Raw genomic sequence first — 19,124 nt, forward strand, 5'->3', positions numbered from 1 at the left:
TTTACACCAGTCATTCATTCACACAATTAGAAAGTCTGTCTTGAACAGGTATCACTTCCCTGAGAAGCAGAGGGGATTTTTCTGAACACATATGGGTAATTTTCTGGCTCCGCTTCCGTGATTCATCAACAAACAGTGCACGAGCCAACAATGACATTCAGTTTATAACTGTTAACCCCTACTAAATACACGTCACAGCGAGGTGACGTATTAATGGTCGTGAAATTGTTTGTGTCTTCTCGCTCTGGGAACAATGTAACGCGTTGAATTCCCCTTTGTGGCCGCTCAGGCCTACAACCAGCAGAAATGCACTAGATAACTCTGATGACACATTGTGGAAAATGGGAAGAGGTTATATGCAAATAGATTAGTAGTTTAATGGGGAATTACCTAGAACCAGCACCACCACCCTCTTCCTCTGGAAACAGTTAACTCTCCTGACCCCCTGCGGTGACATGGACCGGCTGCAGGTCAGGGTGTGTTCCACCGTTGTTTCGCCAGGTGGTGCTGTCGTGTCATATTTGAATGGGTGTAATGGTTGAATAAGTCTTGCAACGATTCATTTTGCATTGTCCTCATTTTGTGCAGGTATTTGCAGCACAGTTGTGTAACAAGGGACAGGAAATCAACTTGGATTTTTATTTTTTGCTAAGGGGACAAACATTTATTTGTCTTAACCAGCTCTGCGTGGATCTATTCAGAGATGAGGACCTAATAAAACACTTTCCCTGAAGTGCACCACACATGAATCCATGCGGTTCTTTATGAAAGACAGCGCTTTATCATTAATCATATTAATATTAATGGCACAAAGGACCCTAGTGAACCTTTAACCCCTTATTAACTGCATTGATTCACCTTTTCTAGTATGGAGTTTTCCATCAAATATTTGACATATATTCAGGACAAAAATCTTATCAAGCTGGTGCAAATTATTTATATTTATAAACTCTTTATATTGGCGGTTATTCATAATCACAGACTGACCAGGTCATAGTTTGTCTCCCATTCCTCCAACAACGACTCTATATGTAGAAATAAAATTGAAGATTATTGCCCAAATAGAAAAAACAAAATTAATCAAAGAGAAAGAAAAATTAAAACCAGATTAACATCTTGTTATCAAAGAGTACTCTGTTTATGGTAAAGAGATTATTGTGAGTAATATGCAGTAAAGTATCACAGATATGAATAAGGCTGCTTTAAAGGGAAACTCATTCCAACTTGCCCCCCCCCCCCCCCCCCCCCCCAAAGAATCACAGCAATTAAGTACAGTCTTCGTATGATTATCAGATCTCATGATTTCAAATTCTTTCCACAAATCACAAATACATCAGGTAGAATTTTGGTTGAAATACAATTTCAATAAATATCAAATAATGAAGATGACATTTTCATAATTCAATTTGGATTGAATTGTGCATCTGTGCAAACCGTCCTGCACTGCTGCAATACGACTAGGAAGCTTCTTACAGTGAGAGAAGTGGAACCGTTGTAACGATCATCTGTCACAAATGTGCCACTGAAAATTGTCATTGTGCCAATACTTCTCTTTTGGATGATAAAAAAAAAAAAAAAAAAACTTCATTTCCCATGGTCCCTTGTTCCACTGCGCAGTGATGTGGGGTGTGGTGGTTGAATGGCTGTGTGTATGTATGAGTGCGTGTATCTCTCTGTGTGTGTGTGTGTGTGTGTGTGTGTGTGTGTGTGTGTGTGTGTGTGTGTGTGTGTGTGTGTTGCGTACAGGAGGAGAGAGCTCCGTCTCCGCGCACAAGAGCCACTACCGCACATCCACCTCGGAGCATCTGCGAGCGGCGGCCGCGCGCGGAGGATGCAGACGGGCGGCGCGAGGAGGATCTGGACCGGCTGCTGGAGGGTCGGGACGACATGACGAATGTCACCATCACCGGCGTGTTGTGGGATGTATGAATAGATATAGATATATGGATATATAGATATATTTTGCCACCGAGGGACTCTGGGACTGCAATGGAGCGTCGATCCAACGCGTGAGAGCCGCCGACCGGCCCGCTGCTTCCAGGGCTGATCCCACAGACAATAAGGCAGCAGAAACCCTGGCATCTCATCATATGCGTCGGTAATTATCTACTTATTCGATGTGGCCATTTCCCCTTTGTGACGTGATCGAGGAGCCACGGTGAATCTGTGATATTTCGAATCCATTTGAATGATTTTGAGTCAAAAGGATATTCCAGGCTAATTATAGACTTCATTAAAGGCGCCCATCTTATTCTGACGAAAGTGATATTCTACATTTTTATTTTTGGTCAAACTAATCAGAGGCGGCAGTCATGTCGAAAAACAAGAGCAGCGAGTCGGTGAAGGTGGTCGTTCGATGCCGCCCGTTGAACCGGAAGGAGGAGTCCAACAGGGCCGCGGGGGGCATCGTGCGGTTGGACCTGGGGCTCGGACAGGTGATCCTCAGGAACCCCCGGTCGTCCGCCAGCGAGCCCCAGAAAACGTTCACGTTCGACGCCGTGTACGATGCCAGCTCCAAACAGCGAGACCTGTACGACGAGAGCGTGCGCCCCCTGATAGACTCGGTGCTCGCAGGGTTCAACGGCACAATATTTGCCTACGGGCAAACTGGCACCGGGAAGACGTACACCATGCAGGGGGCATGGATGGACCCGGAGAAACGGGGCGTGATCCCCAACGCCTTTGACCACATCTTCACACACATCTCCCGCTCGCAGTCCGACAGGCAGTACCTGGTGCGGGCATCCTACCTGGAGATCTACCTCGAGGAGATTCGGGACCTCCTCGATCCCAACCATGGCAGCGCCAGAGCGCTGGACCTCAGGGAGTGTCCGGACACCGGCGTGTATGTCCGAGATCTCACGTCGTGCGTCTGCAAGAGCATCAAGGAGATCGAGGAGGTGATGAACGTGGGCAACCAGGCGAGGGCGGTTGGCGCGACCGACATGAACGAGCACTCGTCCAGGTCCCATGCGTTGTTCTTGATCACGGTGGAGTGCAGCCAGCCCGGACCAGATGGTCGGAAGCACATTCGAGTGGGTCGCCTCAACCTGGTGGATCTGGCTGGCAGCGAGCGGCAAGCCAAGACCGGCGTCCAGGGGGAGCGCCTGAAGGAGGCCGCCAAGATCAACCTTTCCCTGTCAGCGCTGGGGAACGTGATCTCGGCGCTGGCGGACGGACGCAGCAGCCACGTGCCTTACCGGGACTCCAAGCTGACCAGGCTGTTGCAGGACTCCTTGGGCGGGAACGCGAAGACGGTCATGGTCGCCACCTTGGGCCCGTCCTCGCAGCACTACGACGAAACGCTCACCACCCTCCGCTACGCCAACCGGGCCAAGAACATCCAGAACCAGCCGAGAGTCAACGAGGACCCCAAAGATGCGCTGCTGCGCGAGTTCCAGATGGAGATCGCCCGCCTCCGGGCGCAGCTCAACCACAGGAAGTGGAGGAGCATGCAGAAGAAGGAGCAGGTGGAGGGCGAAGGCTGGGAGGGGGACGAGGACGAAGAGCCCGAGGGCGAGGAGGAGGAGGAGGAGGAGGAGGAGCTGGAGGAGCTGGAGGAGCTGGAGGTGGAGAAGGAGGCGGAGGAGTACGTGAAGCTGGAGGAGCAGCGGTTGGAGCGGGAGAAGGACGCCATCAGAGGAGATCAATACCTGCTGGCCGAGGAGAAGCAGAGGCTGCTGGGCGAGAAGGAGAGGATGATGGGAGACCTGAGGAAGGAGCAGGAAGCCACCGAGCAGCTGACCGCCAAGTACAAGGTGAGAGATTTCACCTGAGGCCGGTCACAAGTTGCTTTACAAACACGCACACACACACACACACACACACACACACAGAGGTGTAATTAGATATGAAGCTCCCAGGGTTACTGTCCATAATGTGACTTAATAACAGATCATCAGATTATCACAAATGATAATCCCATGGCTCACACATGTCCTAGATCTGATTCCTTCAGTTCAGAGTACACTCTGTGTGTGTGTGTGCGCGTGTGTGTGTGTGTGTGTGTGTGTGTGTGTGTGTGTGTGTGTGTGTGTGTGTGTGTGTGTGTGTGTTACTTATCTGCTGACATTTGCTGACATCGTCACATTGATCTCATAGCCCACAATGGGTTCATTGATCAGTCGGTTGATGGTCCAAACTCCACACACACACCCAGGTTCATAACACAGGCCTTCCGTTAAAAAAAACACGAAGCCTACATGGTTCATGGGACATTTGCTGCAGGTCATTGTCATGTGAGCTGTTCATAGTCACCGTCTGAAGTCTACAAACCCATCACGATGACAACAGTGATTCCTCAGGGTTATTTTCTCCTCCAGAGTCAGAGAAGATGTTAAATAATCTCTGTGTACTCGTCCTTTACCAGTGCCAGTGTTTCCAGCGACTGGTACTTTGTGTGTGTGTGTGTGTGTGTGTGTGTGTATGTGTTCGTGTCCCTGCTGTCTTTAAACAATGGCTTGTTCACGTGTCCCACATGTCCAGACAGGAACTGTGGTCACCACCGTAGCTCAAAATGTCACTTCTCCCTTTGGCCAACACACAGCCGCCAATCAAAGGCCGAGGCTGACCTGCATTAATGACTTGCTCTGATTCATGTGCACATCCAGTCAATAAGTCACCCGTGCAGAATGACTGTGGTGCGCAGCTGCAGCCTGGACCGTCCCAACACGAGATACTATTTACTGGACCAGCCGACCGAGCTGCAGCGAGCAGAGCCCGAGGCTCCAATGTGAGGAGGGAAATTATTTTTATTTTTTGTTCAGCATCACTTCTGGCGAGTTGATGCTTTGTACTGTGCTACTTGTTATGTTACGTGTATTTTAAGAGCAGTAAAATCCGTCTGGGTAGGCGATAGCAATGGGAGTATTAATGGAATAACACACACACACAGAGAGAGAGAGAGATTTTCTACAGTTACAGTTCCCCTCATGACTTAAAACACAATATGAACTATAAGGCTGAATTACATTCTGGTCGACCGAAGCTGCCTCCAGTCGACAAATCGATCCGTTTAACTCCTCTGCTATGGCAAGGTGGCTACAATCAATATCACGATATTAATATAAATACTGACAAAATGGCAAATATATGAAAAATTGCATTTTTAAGTATTAAACTGATGATTAACGCAATTTAACAAATTTCTCCTATGATGCATTACCTCAGAAAGAACTCTTCACAAAATAATATTATCCTCACATACATTTATTGACTAATTTGCTGCGAAAATTGGTAACAGCCAAAGCCAAAAGCCAGAGTTTCATGTTTATTCTATTTCAGTAAATGCACTCATCAGGAATCACTCGAAATAAAAAAAAAAAGGTGTAAAATCCAGCGGGTCGGGCAGAACAGGAAATGACAGAGAGCGCCCGCGTGGCACTTGTGCCGACCTCCTCTTTTTTGCTTCATGTCTCAGATGTGGCTCGTCGTCTTTGTGGGTGAAGGGATGAGGTCTGGGAGAGTCCCCCAGAGACAGAGCTGATGTACAGCACCTCCTGGTCATTTGCCCTTCAGACGCGAGGCTGCTCCTGTTTCTTCCCGTCACGTTTTTGCCTCACCGTCATGGCCGATGCTGTTTTGTGCTCAACCGTATAAAATCTCCTGTGACCGCTCACCACAGCTCAGGGGGCCTCGGCGTTTGATGCTGACTGCTGAGTGATGTCAAGTGCAGAGAATCAACAGAGCTGCTTTTTTCTCCTCTCGCCCCCCGTCCCTCCCGGAGGAGGGAAGATGATGATTAAGGAGAAGAGTATTTCCTTCCCTTTGATGCCTCAGTTTCTTGCTGGTGGTTTAAATGGGAAACGCCGAGTTACACCTCAAAGCGACATTTGTCATCAGGAGAGGAACTGATTCATTTGTTTGTTTTTTCCTCATTGTCAACAAATCCAATGGAAAAGATCGGATCCTAGATAGTATTGTCCTTGCAACTGAAAACTTGATATATGGTATTTCTCCGTTGTCGTCCAAAACTGCTAAAACATGTCAATGGGCTGCCGTAAACATGTTGGGCAGCTTGTTTTCTAGTCAACGCCACATCTCTGCTGAAAACTAATTATAGATCCTACATGTTTATCAACCATAGACTGTATATAAAAATGGATGTGGAAGCCAATGCGGAAGTGCCTGGAGACTGTGTTCTCTGGAATCACCAGCAGGGGGCGACTCGCAGGCTGCGAAAAGAAGTCAGTTTCTGTAGAAGTCTGTAAGAAAACGACTCTATTTCTCACCTGATTTATGACGTCACTAAGCATTTTCCTGAGGAGTTTATTGTCTTGATCGCTAGTTTCAAGTCTCCTTCAATACAGCACGATGATAATTTTGTACATGGTGGTCTCATTTAGGGTAAAATAGACGATATAGGCACCGAAGCGTGGATACGTAGCGTGATTCTTCTGCCTCTCCAGTGAGTTATTTTAACCGGTACAGCATCTTTTTTTTCACAGTGTTGACGCTGTTATGAAACAGGTATCAGCGCGGCGGCCGTTGAGAGTTTCATGCTGAGCAGCAGCTCCGTGTATAAAGATGCTGCTATGTCCGACCGTGATGTGGACTATTCTTAGATCCACTTTTTTTCTGGGTCAAAACTGTGCGGTCTTCTCTCTCCCTCTCTCTCACATTAGAGATGTCTTTTTTCTTTCTGCTTGTCACATTTCGTTAAAGATAACATATTTATTGTATTAGACCCACGGGAAGTTATGAAAAATTAAGCCAGATACAATGTTGTATTCTGTTATTTTATTCCACCTTTCAATCATATTACATGATCTTCAGATTTCTAGTTTTTGAGCTTCTCGACCATTTTGGCGGTTGAACTTTAAACCTCCTGTTTCTTTTAAAGCAGCTCCTCTTCTTATGTTTTGAAGTTTCCATTTGTGATGGGGATTATAATATTAAGCGAGTTCTGTGATCCGTCTTTCCCTCAACCTGCCGTTGAAATAATTTTGCCGCTGTGGGAACGGGAAAATTGCATTATGGGCAGACCACTGTGAGGAGTGTGAATTGAATAAACTGAGACTATAATAATAAAAACCCGTCCATGGCGAGATGCCCAGGCGAAGCCTGTGTTGGGAACCACTGGGTTATGTCTCTCTGATGCGTTTGATCTTTATAGTTGTCCGTAAAAAGACGAAAATAGATGTTGCACTGTCAGCCCTGACGGCGAACAGAGGAGGTCTGGTTGGCCGGAGGCAGGATGACAGTTTAATGTTGCAAATGAAAAACAAATGTGCGTGCACTGTTTATAGATCCCTATTAATGCGTCTCCGATAGCCTTCGCTGCCTTTTGTTATCGGAGGAGATCGACGCTGACCGGGCCTTTTTCTTACATCCTGCCAGCTGAAGTTCAGCCAATCAGAGCGAGTGCTCAACAACAATGCCTCACTGCCTCATAGGAAAAATTGCCAGCGTTACACACACACACACACACACACACACACACAAGCATACACATACATGCATGGCTTTATGGGTAGAATGTCTGCTTCCTGTTTATATAGCTGCCTTCCTGTCAAATTAGCCCAGACAGAGAGAGGGATGCGTGTGTGTGTGAGTGTGTGTGAGTGTGTGTGTGTGTGTGTGTGTGTGTGTGTGTGTGTGTCTGGAGCTCATCGCTGCTCTCCATCTTTCAGCATGGAGGGCTGCATCACTGAAATATTGATGAATCAACCCTGTGTGTGTCATGTGTTTTTCATGTGTGTGTGTGTGTGTGTGTGTGTGTGTGTGTGTGTGTGTGTGTGTGATTACGTACACGATGTCTGCGTGTTTGTTCCCTGTAAGTCATGGGATCAGTGCAGAAATCCGACACGGACACACGTGGACTCATTTAAGACAAACTTATCTGTTACTTTTCTATTTTTGGAAGCTGTCGTCTGCTCTGTAGCGGGTAAAGAGGACAAGGGTTTTTATTTTTTTTTCGCAAAGTTAACCATTCAAAATGAATTGAAATGTAGAATTAATATTATTATGAACATTTATTTATAGTTTTTTAAGGGTTTCTTAAACAACACTCACTCCTCCGCCTCCCATACAAGCAGATAAACAAACTCAATGTCAACACGAAAACATCAATTATTAAATATGTGTTTATCTTGCGAGGCACAGATGTTATTTCGGATGGATGCGGGATGTAATATTTTTGCTAATGTAACCGCTGTAGCCTCATACATTATGCAACACAATTATCAAAACAGTTTAATAATTGAACAGTTTTATCCACGCCGTGTAAAAGGAATTAAAACAAACCTCCAAAGGCGTCTTTTTTTTTTTCTTCCTCTTGAAGGAAAATTTTGGATATTTTGGAAAATGCCCTTTCCTCCAAAAAGGCAGGATTTGTTCGAGGTGCTTGAGGAACGTTCACCTCTCATCTGAAAGGCTTCGTCAGCCCTGTCCGACCAACGGGCCGTCCCGATCTCTTTAACCCCCTTTGTGGTCATTTACACCCTGAGAACTGTTGAGGTCACATGTGGGTCAATGACTCGCCGGGCCGTCATATGTGCCGTTATGGCCACGTTGGCAGATTACACATCTGCTTCCTATTTGCCAGTATTTTCTGCAACCAACTGCTTCCTGTTTACGTCGGCGTGTGCCTGGCCAGTGTCGTGTCACGTGAGTGGTCATGTGACGTGCTTTTTCAGGTTTGTTCGTCTGGACGGAGATCTCCAGTTTTTCGAAACACCGTTTTAAAAATGAGAAAAACCTTTTAGTTCGGACCTGGCCTCCGATAGTGTGCCGGCATTTTGGAAAAACAGAGGCGTGATATGTAACAATTCTTTAACACAGTCTTTTTCCCGAACGTTTCCCGAGCGGCGATACGTCACATGAGGCAAATGCTGCTCCGGACATTTTGCGGAACTTTTCCCGCCGAACCCCTCGAAAGAATTTCTGTAAAAAAATGTCCGAGTGAGCGCTTGTGAGACCACAGCAGGAAAATCTCTGTAATCTCCGTAAAATGTAAGCGATCTCCCGCTGTGTACTTCTTCTGTAAATGGGAAACTCCCCCCAGAAAACAGCTTGTGTGAAAGGGATGCAGTTTTATGGAGTAGCCAACTCTACAATAAGGAGCAAAATCAACTCGTTACACACTCTTCTTCATGTTTTCGCTGCGCATCTGCACGTGAAGTTTTGTCTGGCTGGACTACAGGATGTTTCCCTGGTTAATCTGCGGGATCAGCTGTTGGCACGCCTCTCACTGGCTCGCCCTCGTGTGTTTGCGAGATGCGGGAGATGATTGACAGTGAGTGATCGTTGATGAGATTAGGCTTCTAGCCCTCGGCTCCCTGAGTGCATCCTGACCGGGCCGCGACTGCTGCCAACCAGATCCTCAGATCTGCTCTCTTCTTTCACGCTCTGTCTCTCCTGTCTTTTCCTTTCTACGTCTCCCTCTTCTTCTTCTTCTTCTTCTTCTTCTTCTTCCTTGTTTCTGTCTCTTCGCAGCAAGCTCTCCGTCTCTCGGCGGCACACGCGAGGCCTGTTGTCGTTAGATCGTATTCGTAGCCCCCGCTCGCTCCCAGCAGGCCCCGGCCTCGCTGTGATTGGCTGACTGGCCCCCGACGCGGACGGGCCAGCTCAATACGCAGCGCTTCCCGGTCTCTGCGCCGTCTTTTCCCGTCAGGAAAAACGAATCAGTCACAGCCAAAAACGATTTGAACACACACTTATGGGCACAAATATGCAGGCTGACGCTCACTCACATCACATCCTGCACTTCACAAGCTCCATTTATAAATGATTCAGTGTTTGTCTTTTTCTCCTTTCAAAGTGGACAGCTCGGTAAATAAAAATACCAAAGATACTGTACGTATGACTAGATGTGATCGTAGTACGTACATGAATGTACGTCATGCATTTAATCAGAATCAATAATCGCTCGGGTACGAGGCAAACGATATGAAACCTGCTTTACTGATCAAAACGTCCAGACATCCAGGCTCAATCAGTGTGTGTGTGTGTGTGTGTGTGTGTGTGTGTGTGTGCGTGTGTGTGTGTGTGCGTGTGCGTGACCGTAATGACTCAGATGACATGTGAGTCGTCTCTCATGTGACTGAATTGAAGGTCATCTCCTCTTCACTGAGTCGTCGTTGCCCCTCCTCCTCCTCATCTTCCTCCCCATGTCTTCTTTTGTCCACCTCTGTTACACCTCCAGAAAACTTTTCTGATTCAGATTTTTCTTTTAGACGTGACGTGAAGCTTGATGCTGATCTTTTTTCGGGGGGAAAAAAGCAATATAGAAGTTAATATAGAATATAGAAGTATACAAATATAGAAGTATAGAAGCAGGAGAAGTTGTTCCCTCTGATAAACTCAATGCCTGCAAGCTGTTTTTTTTTTTAAGGATTATTTTTAGACTCATTTGAATGCGAGGTTCGTGAATTTTGGCGAAGTTCACGAAACACGAATTCATGAACTCGGCGCGACTTGCGTGTAATGAGATTCATTTAAAACAGGAATTCTCTACATTAGATAATAGCAACTTACTGTAAATGTTTGTTGAGTGTCAGGTCGCCCATTTGAATACACACAAATAATCACAGCCTGCTTTGTAAAAGCATGTATGTAAGGGATTCATGATCTACATTACAGTACTGAACAAACAACAATCGAATTTAACTAATGACACACTACAATCACTGTATTGTTCTCGTCCATACCGAATAAGAATATTGAATATTTTTCAAAGCGGGAACAGTAGAGATGCTATGGAACGACCTCTAGGGAGCCAGCAGCACCATGAATGTTTAATGAGTGCGTTCAGTACTGTACAGACACTAAAGATTATGAATGTTAGAGTGTTATTAGCTAGTGATCAGGGGACTCCGCCGAGTTTTAATGCTTTTTCATTTTCTTTCTTCATGCCTCTGTATCTAACCAGCCCATCAAGAGAAAGAGACACGGGGATGCATGAGAGAGAGAACCCCTGACATGAATAAGCCCTTTTAATGAAGATGAAAGAATATGACAAAACAGACAAGCGCAGCAAACCAGGCAGTCGCACACACACACACACACACACACGCACACACACACGCACGCACAGAGGACACAAAGACAGTTCCGAACAAAGAGGCTTTCTGTAAAGACCTGCTGCAGACGCATCCACTCTGAAGGACTCCAGTGTACTGTGTGTGTGTGTGTGTGTGTGTGTGTGTTTGTATGTCTGTGTGTGTGTGTGTGTGTGTGTGTATGTCTGTGTGTGTGTGTCTGTGTGTGTGTGTGTGTCTTTGTGTGTGTGTGTGCGTGTGTGCGTGTGTGTGTGTGTGTGTGTGTGTGTGTGTGTGTGTCTTTGTGCGTGTGTGTGTGTGTGTGTGTGTGTGTGTCTGTGATAGTGAACAATCAAGTGGACAGTGTGGTATGTACATGTAATTGAGAATGTATAGGCTGCACACTGTTCACACACACACACACACACACACACACACACACACACTGTCTTTTTGTATAAAGTACAGAGACTGGAATGTGGCCAGTATAAAAAGGCCATGGACCCAGTTTGGCCTCGTTGGGCCCCTTTTTTTTTTTCCTCTCCTCCTCCTCGTCCTCCTACTTTACTTACATTTTCTTCGTCTCTTTCTTCCTTCCCTCTCCCTTTTCCTGTTTCTCATCTCTCATTCTTTTCTGCCCTCGGGACGGAGATCATTCTTTGACAGATAAAGGCGGAGGCATAGCTTCCGTGCGTGCGAGCGAGTGAGTGTCCCTGTGTGTGTGTGTGTGTGTGTGTGTGTGCGCGCGTGCGTGCGTGTGTGCCTTTAATCTCCGCAGTAACCAGAGATGCTGTAACCAGAGGCATGAAGTTACAACGATTCGTCATCAGAGTGAACACACTTATGTCTGCACATTAGATTTTCCCTAGATTAACCCTAACCCTTACTACAAAGTGTCCGAAGTGCGAATAGGCTGCATAATACATAATAGTGTTTTTCATGGTTATATGTAGGAAGTGACAACACTTGTTTACGGTTTGGGAAGATTGTGGTTCACTAGCGACTAGTTTATTTTAATTCGACCCACATTTATGATAGTTCCTTGAGCCCGTTGGCGTCCGGATGAATTGCAGGTCTGGGGAGCAGCTGTGTTTGCTTATCTCTCTACTGTAACAACATAATCGATCAGGAAATTTGACCTGCCTCACTATGGGCAGCGTGTAATCGTGTCCTGATGGAAGTCAGCCAAAGGCCTTCGGACATCCGTTGTTCAGAATCAGCCCAAGAAAAGAGAGACATTTTATCAGGAGGAGGAGAGGAGAGTGATCATGTACTGCTGTCTGTCTGTCTGTTTGTTGTTATTGACAGACAGCTGAGCTGGGTTAGTGATAACTGAGAGCTCGTGTTTCAGTTGCGAACCTCTCGCCGTTCTGTTTCCGTGAACTCGTCTGCCACTGCAGATATTGTCAAAGAGAGGATTTGACCTCAGTTTTGTTTCTTAAAATCTGCGGATTTTGATTTAATTAACATTAAAGCGTCGGACCTGCAGTTGAATTAATGACATACAATTACAGACATGTTACACATGGTGTTTTTAAAAAGGGAAAAAAAAGGGATTGTGTATTTCTTGCGGGTCAAGTTCGGTCAAGCGTTTCTAAGCAGGAGTCGAGTAGAGTTGAGTTGAGTTGGGGCGAAGAAAGTGAATCTCGTCTCTCGTGTAAGTTTGAGGAGTTTGAGCACTTGATCCGAGTCGGTGGTTTTTTCAGCGGAGCTCAGCTGATGATGTCACCGCGTCGCTGTCGAGCGGCCCACTTCCAGCTCCGTGTCCGTGCCTCATCAGCACAAAGTCTGCACTGACTGCAGCAGCTCCAACACACACACACACACACACACGCACACACACACACACACACACACACACACACACACAAAGACTTAACTGTTGAATGTCCAAATGAACTCTGTTCGACCTCAAGAAAAACGCTCAAGCATCTCCTTGTTTTTTGTGCCACATTTAATTTCTGACTCTTATTAATTCCAGCTACGGTTGTAGAGTTTAATCCTTTCATTTTTTTTTTTATTCCAGGCGATGGAGAGCAAGCTGCTGGTCGGCGGCAAGAACATCATCGACCACACCAACGAGCAGCAGAAGATGCTGGAGATGAAGCGGCAGGAGATCGCTGAGCAGGTGTGTGTGTGTGTGTGTGTGTGTGTGTGTGTGTGTGTGTGTGTGTGTGTGTGTGTGTGTGTGTGTGTGTGTGTGTGTGTTTCTGTGTCTGAGAAAGAAAAAAGAGAAAACGCTGAAGGTTCAGTCGACAGCCGGACTGAAGAGTTGAGATTAATGACGGATGGCTGGACAGAAACATGACGTGTTCATTCCTGATTTCAGACTCGTGGGGAGAGGGAGATACAGCAGCAGATGATGGTCCAGGACGAGGAGACGCTGGAGCTCAGGGAGACTTTCACGTCTCTGCAGCAGGAGGTGGAGGCCAAGACCAAGAAACTCAAGAAGGTAAAAAATATCTGCAGACGCTGGAACATGCGGGAGAGAAACACGTGTGTGTTCACAATCCAAATACTTACCTGCACACACACACACACACACACACACACACACACACACACGTTCCTTTTCTGTTCCTAATGTGAGTATATCCCTCTTTTACCCCTGAACCCCCTGACCTTTGACCCTGGACCCTAATGACCCTCTGCCCTCGGACACGCGCTTAAATCTCAGTACCTCAAGGTTTGTCCTGCCGTCCCCTCCTCTTTCCCGGACCTTCCCCTCCCTCCCTCCCTCCCTCCGCCCGTCTGTCTTTATCGCTCTCTGCTCATTGCTTTCCTCGCTGGTCCAATTTCCCAGGATCCCTTAAAGTCCTTTACACAACAACTCCGGACCTTTGCCGACGCTTCCCTGCTCCCCTTCGCTTCCCGATTCCGTTGCACTGGCCCCCGGCCGGCAGGACTAACCCCCCCCCCCCCCGGACGAACCCCATTGTGTGAATGTGGATGACACTGTGACTAACGTGTTGATTTGTGTTCCCCTGACGCCCTAATGCGACATGTCTGCCTTCCTCCCTTCTCCCGCTGCATGGTGTCGTCACGCGGAGGAACACTGTGCATTTAAATCCCAGGCCTGAAACCTAACATTTATATTTACGCGAGCTAATTCATAGAGAAACTTTTTTCAGACGTCTCATTGATGAGCCTTGTTTTCGAAAGGCCACGTCCTTGTTTCCTTCCCCAAATTCATTGCATTCCATGAGTAACATCAGGCAGTTGCAAAAGGAAGGAGAGATTGATAATAGATTTACGGCATAGTGGTGCATTAAATAGTCACCGCCGGGTCGTCAACTGACAGACGTCACGTACTATTCTCTCTTATTTTTTTGAAACTTTTTACACTTTGCAAAAATGTGAATAAAACTCAAAGGGAAATCTCTGGCTCCAGTTCTCAGCCGCCATGAGCATCAAATCCAATGGCGCACATCAATTTTTCTATATTTTGTTTAAGATTGGATTTCGATTTTGATCAAATTCAGCCTGTATGAAATTTCACTTGAACTGCAGGGCTGAAATTAAGGATTCAAACTACTTGTGTGAAGCCAATACAGCGAGCTCGGGGGGTGGGGGGAGTCAAAGAACGAAGAGTATGAAAGCTCCGGCGCGCTGGAGGAAAGAGGAGGAGTTGGGCTGGAAGGAGGGAGGGCCCTTCTCCGTGTTGGCTGCCCATTCCTCCAGACACCAGTGCCTCCAGTGCTGTTGCCATGGGCAACCAAGCTGCAGCGAGTTGGGAAACCAATTCATCAGCTGCATCTCACACCCCCCCCCCCCCCCCCCCCCCCCCCCTCCCTCTCTCTCCTTGTAGCTGTACGCCAAGCTCCAGTGCATCAAAGCGGAGATCCAGGACGTGAACGACGAGCACGTGAGGAGCCGACAGGAGCTGGAGCAGACGCAGAACGAGCTCACCAGAGAGCTCAAGTTCAAGTGAGTCGAAAAACGAACGCCATTGCGTGTTGTTCACTCCGGCGGCTCGGCGACAAACACAACGCACGCTCACTTCAGATACGCACAGTACTGTTGTTCGTAAGTGCTTTAATCCTCTCAGACACTGAGGTTCTGAGAGTAAATCCAGGAATGGGCCAAGTAGAAAAAACTTTAACATTTAAAATTCTACTGCATGCAAAATTATATGAATGGCTCATTAAAATCCTGTATTACTACTTTGTACACAATAAGATATTATGTATAAATAATTCACTGGGCTTCATTTACTGCGATATCTCATTTTCTCATTTTTATATTCACTTCACCCGCGACCCTTCGACACGCTCCTGGACTCGCCATCTTTTGCCCAGCTACGATGTTTGGCCCGCAAAGGCTTGTGGGAAAATGATGTCCACCGCCGAACAGGATAAAAAAAAAGTGGTGGTGTGTGATGTGATGTACGTTGCAGGTATCTGATCATAGAGAACTTCATTCCTCCCGAGGAGAAGAACAAGATCATGAACAGACTGACCTTTGACCCCGAGGAGGATCAGTGGAAGTTTCAGCCTCTTGTTCCTGCTGAAAGGTCAGTGTGTTTTAAATTCAGATGTCAGGGTCGTGGTGGTCGATCGGCGGGCCTGAGGGTCGACATCATTAAAGGGGCAGTAGGCGATTCTGAAGCAACACACGTATGGTAAAAAATCAGCGAATATTTCCTCACCGTCCATTAACTGTCGCTTTTGTGTGTGCGCCAACAAATAGAATGATGGGTCTGGGTCAAGGCCCATGACCTTTTGACCTTTGAAACATGGTCTCTCAATATGACAGTTTTCAACATGGATTTACCATGGATTTTTTTGTTGTCGTCGTTTCACATTGATTCCCTCCTCTGTCTTTATTCAGCAAATCCTCGCAGATGCAGAAAAGGCCGTCGTCTGCGGTCGGATACAAACGGCCCATCAGCCAGTACGCCAGGGTTGCCGTAGCGATGGGAGGCCACTCCAGATACAGGGTATGTTTGTTGAAAGGCTAGAAGTTGACAACCACGACTGTAGGGGTGCAATCCACCTGACGCCGCCGCCGCCGCCGCCGCTCACTTCCCTGTATATTTCCCGCGCGCAGGCCGAGAACATCATGTTCCTGGAGCTGGACATGACGCCTCCGAACACGGCCGAGCTGAACCAAAGCTCCTCGGTGGACAACTCGCCCACGAGGGACAGGGGCGTCCGCAAGTCTCGCTCCTGGTGAGCCCAAACCCGCTGTTACCCCAGAGCCATGTCTAAACTAATACCTTCGAATATTTGCCTTTTGCACATATTGTACATTTGTAAACCAAATAAGTCATTAGAAATTGTATGTAATGGATGTTTTTTTTTTTAGTATTTACTGTTCATCCTGTATCTTTTGAGTATAAATGGTTTAGAGTCAATGGGATTATTCAGGATTAGCCACAATCTGCCTAGGCGGACTTAATCTGATGGTTTATCTCTTCTTCTTCTTTTCTTTTTTTTTGCTCGTCAACCTGTAATCTCATTGCTGCAGGATAATCTTATTAACACGTCTCCATGTATATGAAAAGACAGATTTTACCTCATCTGTAATATATCATTTTTTGACTGCTTCTTTGTTCTTTTGCAGGTGTCAGACCCCGAAATCCATCCCTTCCTCCTCCTCGAATGCCTCCTTGGCGGCATGTCACACTGCCACGCCCGCGGCGGCACAGTAAAGCTTTTGTGAAGAGGGTTTTTTTTATATTGTTATTTATTTTATTCATCTTCCTCTTTTGGCCGTTGATCCTCTGAAAGACTTCTCCGTGGGGAAACGAGCACGCGGCACCGCCACCGCCTCTGCCGAATCCCGAGAGGCGACAGACTTTAAAGGAAAATGATCTCATGACGGGAAACAGAAGGTCCTCAGAAACACCAGTTCCTCCTCTCGTACGGATGTAAAGACCTTAATTCTTCCAGATTCCCCTTCTTCGTCCCGGCATGTATGAGACCAAGAGCGCTGGATTAAATACTGGCTGCAGTGTTGTGCCGCCCAGGCTGTGTGTGTGTATGAAATATGAGTTCATACAGGGCTTTATGATCGTCTGTTTGTGTTTCTAACTGTGACCAGTTCAGATATGAAAGCTCACAAACTGACTCGACTCCCCTGTAGATGATCAACCGGTGTAAATACTTCATGAATTTCGATTTTTTTTTTTCTTTTCTTTTCTTTTTTGTTTTTCTGTTTTCTGTGTAAAAGTGTGAATCCATAGTCGTGCATCATATGATTGTGTGCAGTTGTCGGTCAGATGAGGTGACCTTCATGACACCTGTTGTCTCGCATCATTTCCTTTAGTCCCTCCACAGTGTCTGACACATCTGAAATAATCTCCAGAAAATTCCAGAATCAATTTGCATCAGTTTGTATTTATTCCAGGGACGGTGGAAAACACAGGGGCACATTCAAATCCAAAATCAAGACTCTTCGAAGGTTGATCCAGTCAAAAATGCATCTTTTTTCTTTTAACATCAGTGTTTTTTTTAAGAAGTCAAAGTAGCTCTAACGCACCGATATCCAGTCTTGTTTCATTTGACGGGACTCCAGGTTTAACAACTATAGCTTTTGTCGATGTCATCTGTCAAATTGCTAATTTTGACGCAGTTGCAGGCGATTCCAAAGGGTTCACTTATACTTTTTTTTCATGCCACCTGTAAGTCTCCAGCACAGTGCAGCCGTGTCTCCTCAGACAGTGCGGCTTCTGCGCAATTTACATTTTTTTTGTACTGTGAAATATTATAGTAGTTATAGTAATATAACCTGCTCCCTGAGGAGTTGACTGAGTGAAGTGTATCAGACTGGGCTGATGTTTGTCGGCAGTTTAGTGTCACAGGGTTCTTTGCCTCCTAGAGGTTAAGAGGAGCAGACAGTGGGGGGGGGGGGACATAATCATCCCTGTATTATTGATGCCGCAGATCCTGTTGCAGCCGAACCCCCCGCTAAGTGTAAGAGAGCACGGAACAGCCCTTTACTAGAGTCATATATATATATATTTCAAATATACAGAAGATTGAAGTCTTTCACAGCTTTTTTTTTTTTTTTTTTTTTTTTTTTTTTTTTTTTACTATAGCTGTTACATGGCATTGTCCTTTTGTGTGTACAAAATGTTTCTTGACTCAAACCTCATACCATATCATTTGTTATATGCAATAATATGACAGAAACGTACTGTGCAGTCCTGGATCATTTTTAATGTACTGTCATATTCTTATCTTCATAATGGCTGAATCCACCAAGATCACTCGGATGTACAAAAAGATTTGTCAAACATGCACATTGCGAGATGAAGGACATCAAGATGATGTCTGAAAAATTGACGACCAGTCCAAAGCCGTGTTTAGTTTCAGGTGTGGATATATAATTGATCCGATGTGTTTATGAAAAATTAATTGTTGAAATGGGGTTTTTGACTGTTGGTCAGATAAAGAAATCAAAATAGATATATTTAAGCGAAATATAGAAAAGTTTGTGTCTACATAATAATTTTAAAAAAATGCTCCTTTAAATGTTTGAATCAGCATATTGTTTGTTCGCACTGTGTCGCCTCTATTGCCTCAACAAATATTTCTGTATGATTATACATTTTACTGATGACATTTGCTCATGTATAAAGACTTTTGTCATATTATTCAGTAAAGAAAAAGAAATATCCACGTACGTTTCCCATCTGTGTGTTAGGGCTGTAAAATATTGTACAAATGTGTGCATGAGGGCAGTGGGGGAGGGGCGGAGGGAGGATGCTGATGGAAAGAGGGAGGGGAGGGGAGGGGTCGGACGGATGGATGGATGCAGGAATCCAGAGACAATCAGGAAGTGGCTGTGGAGGAGCCTGTTTCCATGGTAACCTGCCAGTAAAGGGTGTGGGATGGGGAAGTTGGGTGGGGGTGGGTGGGTGGATGTCTCTATATGTATGTATGTATGTATGTAACATGGTGGGCCAAGTGGGGCTGAGCTCATGTCTGGCTGAAAAAAATTAAAAAAAAATCCAATAAAGACATTGTCACAGGTGTCGATCTGTTGTGTTTACAAAATACAAAATAAAAACAAAATGATTTACCCAGGTATGAGAAAGACAATTTTTGGATTCAAAATTAAGGTTTGTACGGGTTAGGGTTACAGCAAGTCTCCAGGAGATTAATTCGATTAATTAAAGTCAATGTAATATAGTAAGTG

General features: G+C 45.9%; 1 protein-coding gene across 1 annotated transcript; it reads left to right on the plus strand.

Annotated features, from left to right (window-relative positions):
- Window positions 1-1,686: 1,686 nt before the first annotated feature.
- LOC118290652 (kinesin-like protein KIF3C) lies at window positions 1,687-18,727 on the plus strand. The gene is made up of 9 exons (XM_047328469.1): window positions 1,687-2,098; window positions 2,302-3,758; window positions 13,006-13,107; window positions 13,309-13,431; window positions 14,788-14,906; window positions 15,376-15,492; window positions 15,810-15,918; window positions 16,029-16,150; window positions 16,545-18,727. Exons 2-9 carry the CDS (start codon window positions 2,313-2,315, stop codon window positions 16,630-16,632), a joined length of 2,226 nt encoding a protein of 741 aa, XP_047184425.1. The 5' UTR covers window positions 1,687-2,098; window positions 2,302-2,312; the 3' UTR covers window positions 16,633-18,727.
- The last annotated feature ends 397 nt before the right edge of the window (window positions 18,728-19,124 follow it).

Source organism: Scophthalmus maximus, chromosome 18 (assembly GCF_022379125.1).
Source record: "Scophthalmus maximus strain ysfricsl-2021 chromosome 18, ASM2237912v1, whole genome shotgun sequence".
NCBI lineage: Eukaryota > Metazoa > Chordata > Actinopteri > Pleuronectiformes > Scophthalmidae > Scophthalmus > Scophthalmus maximus.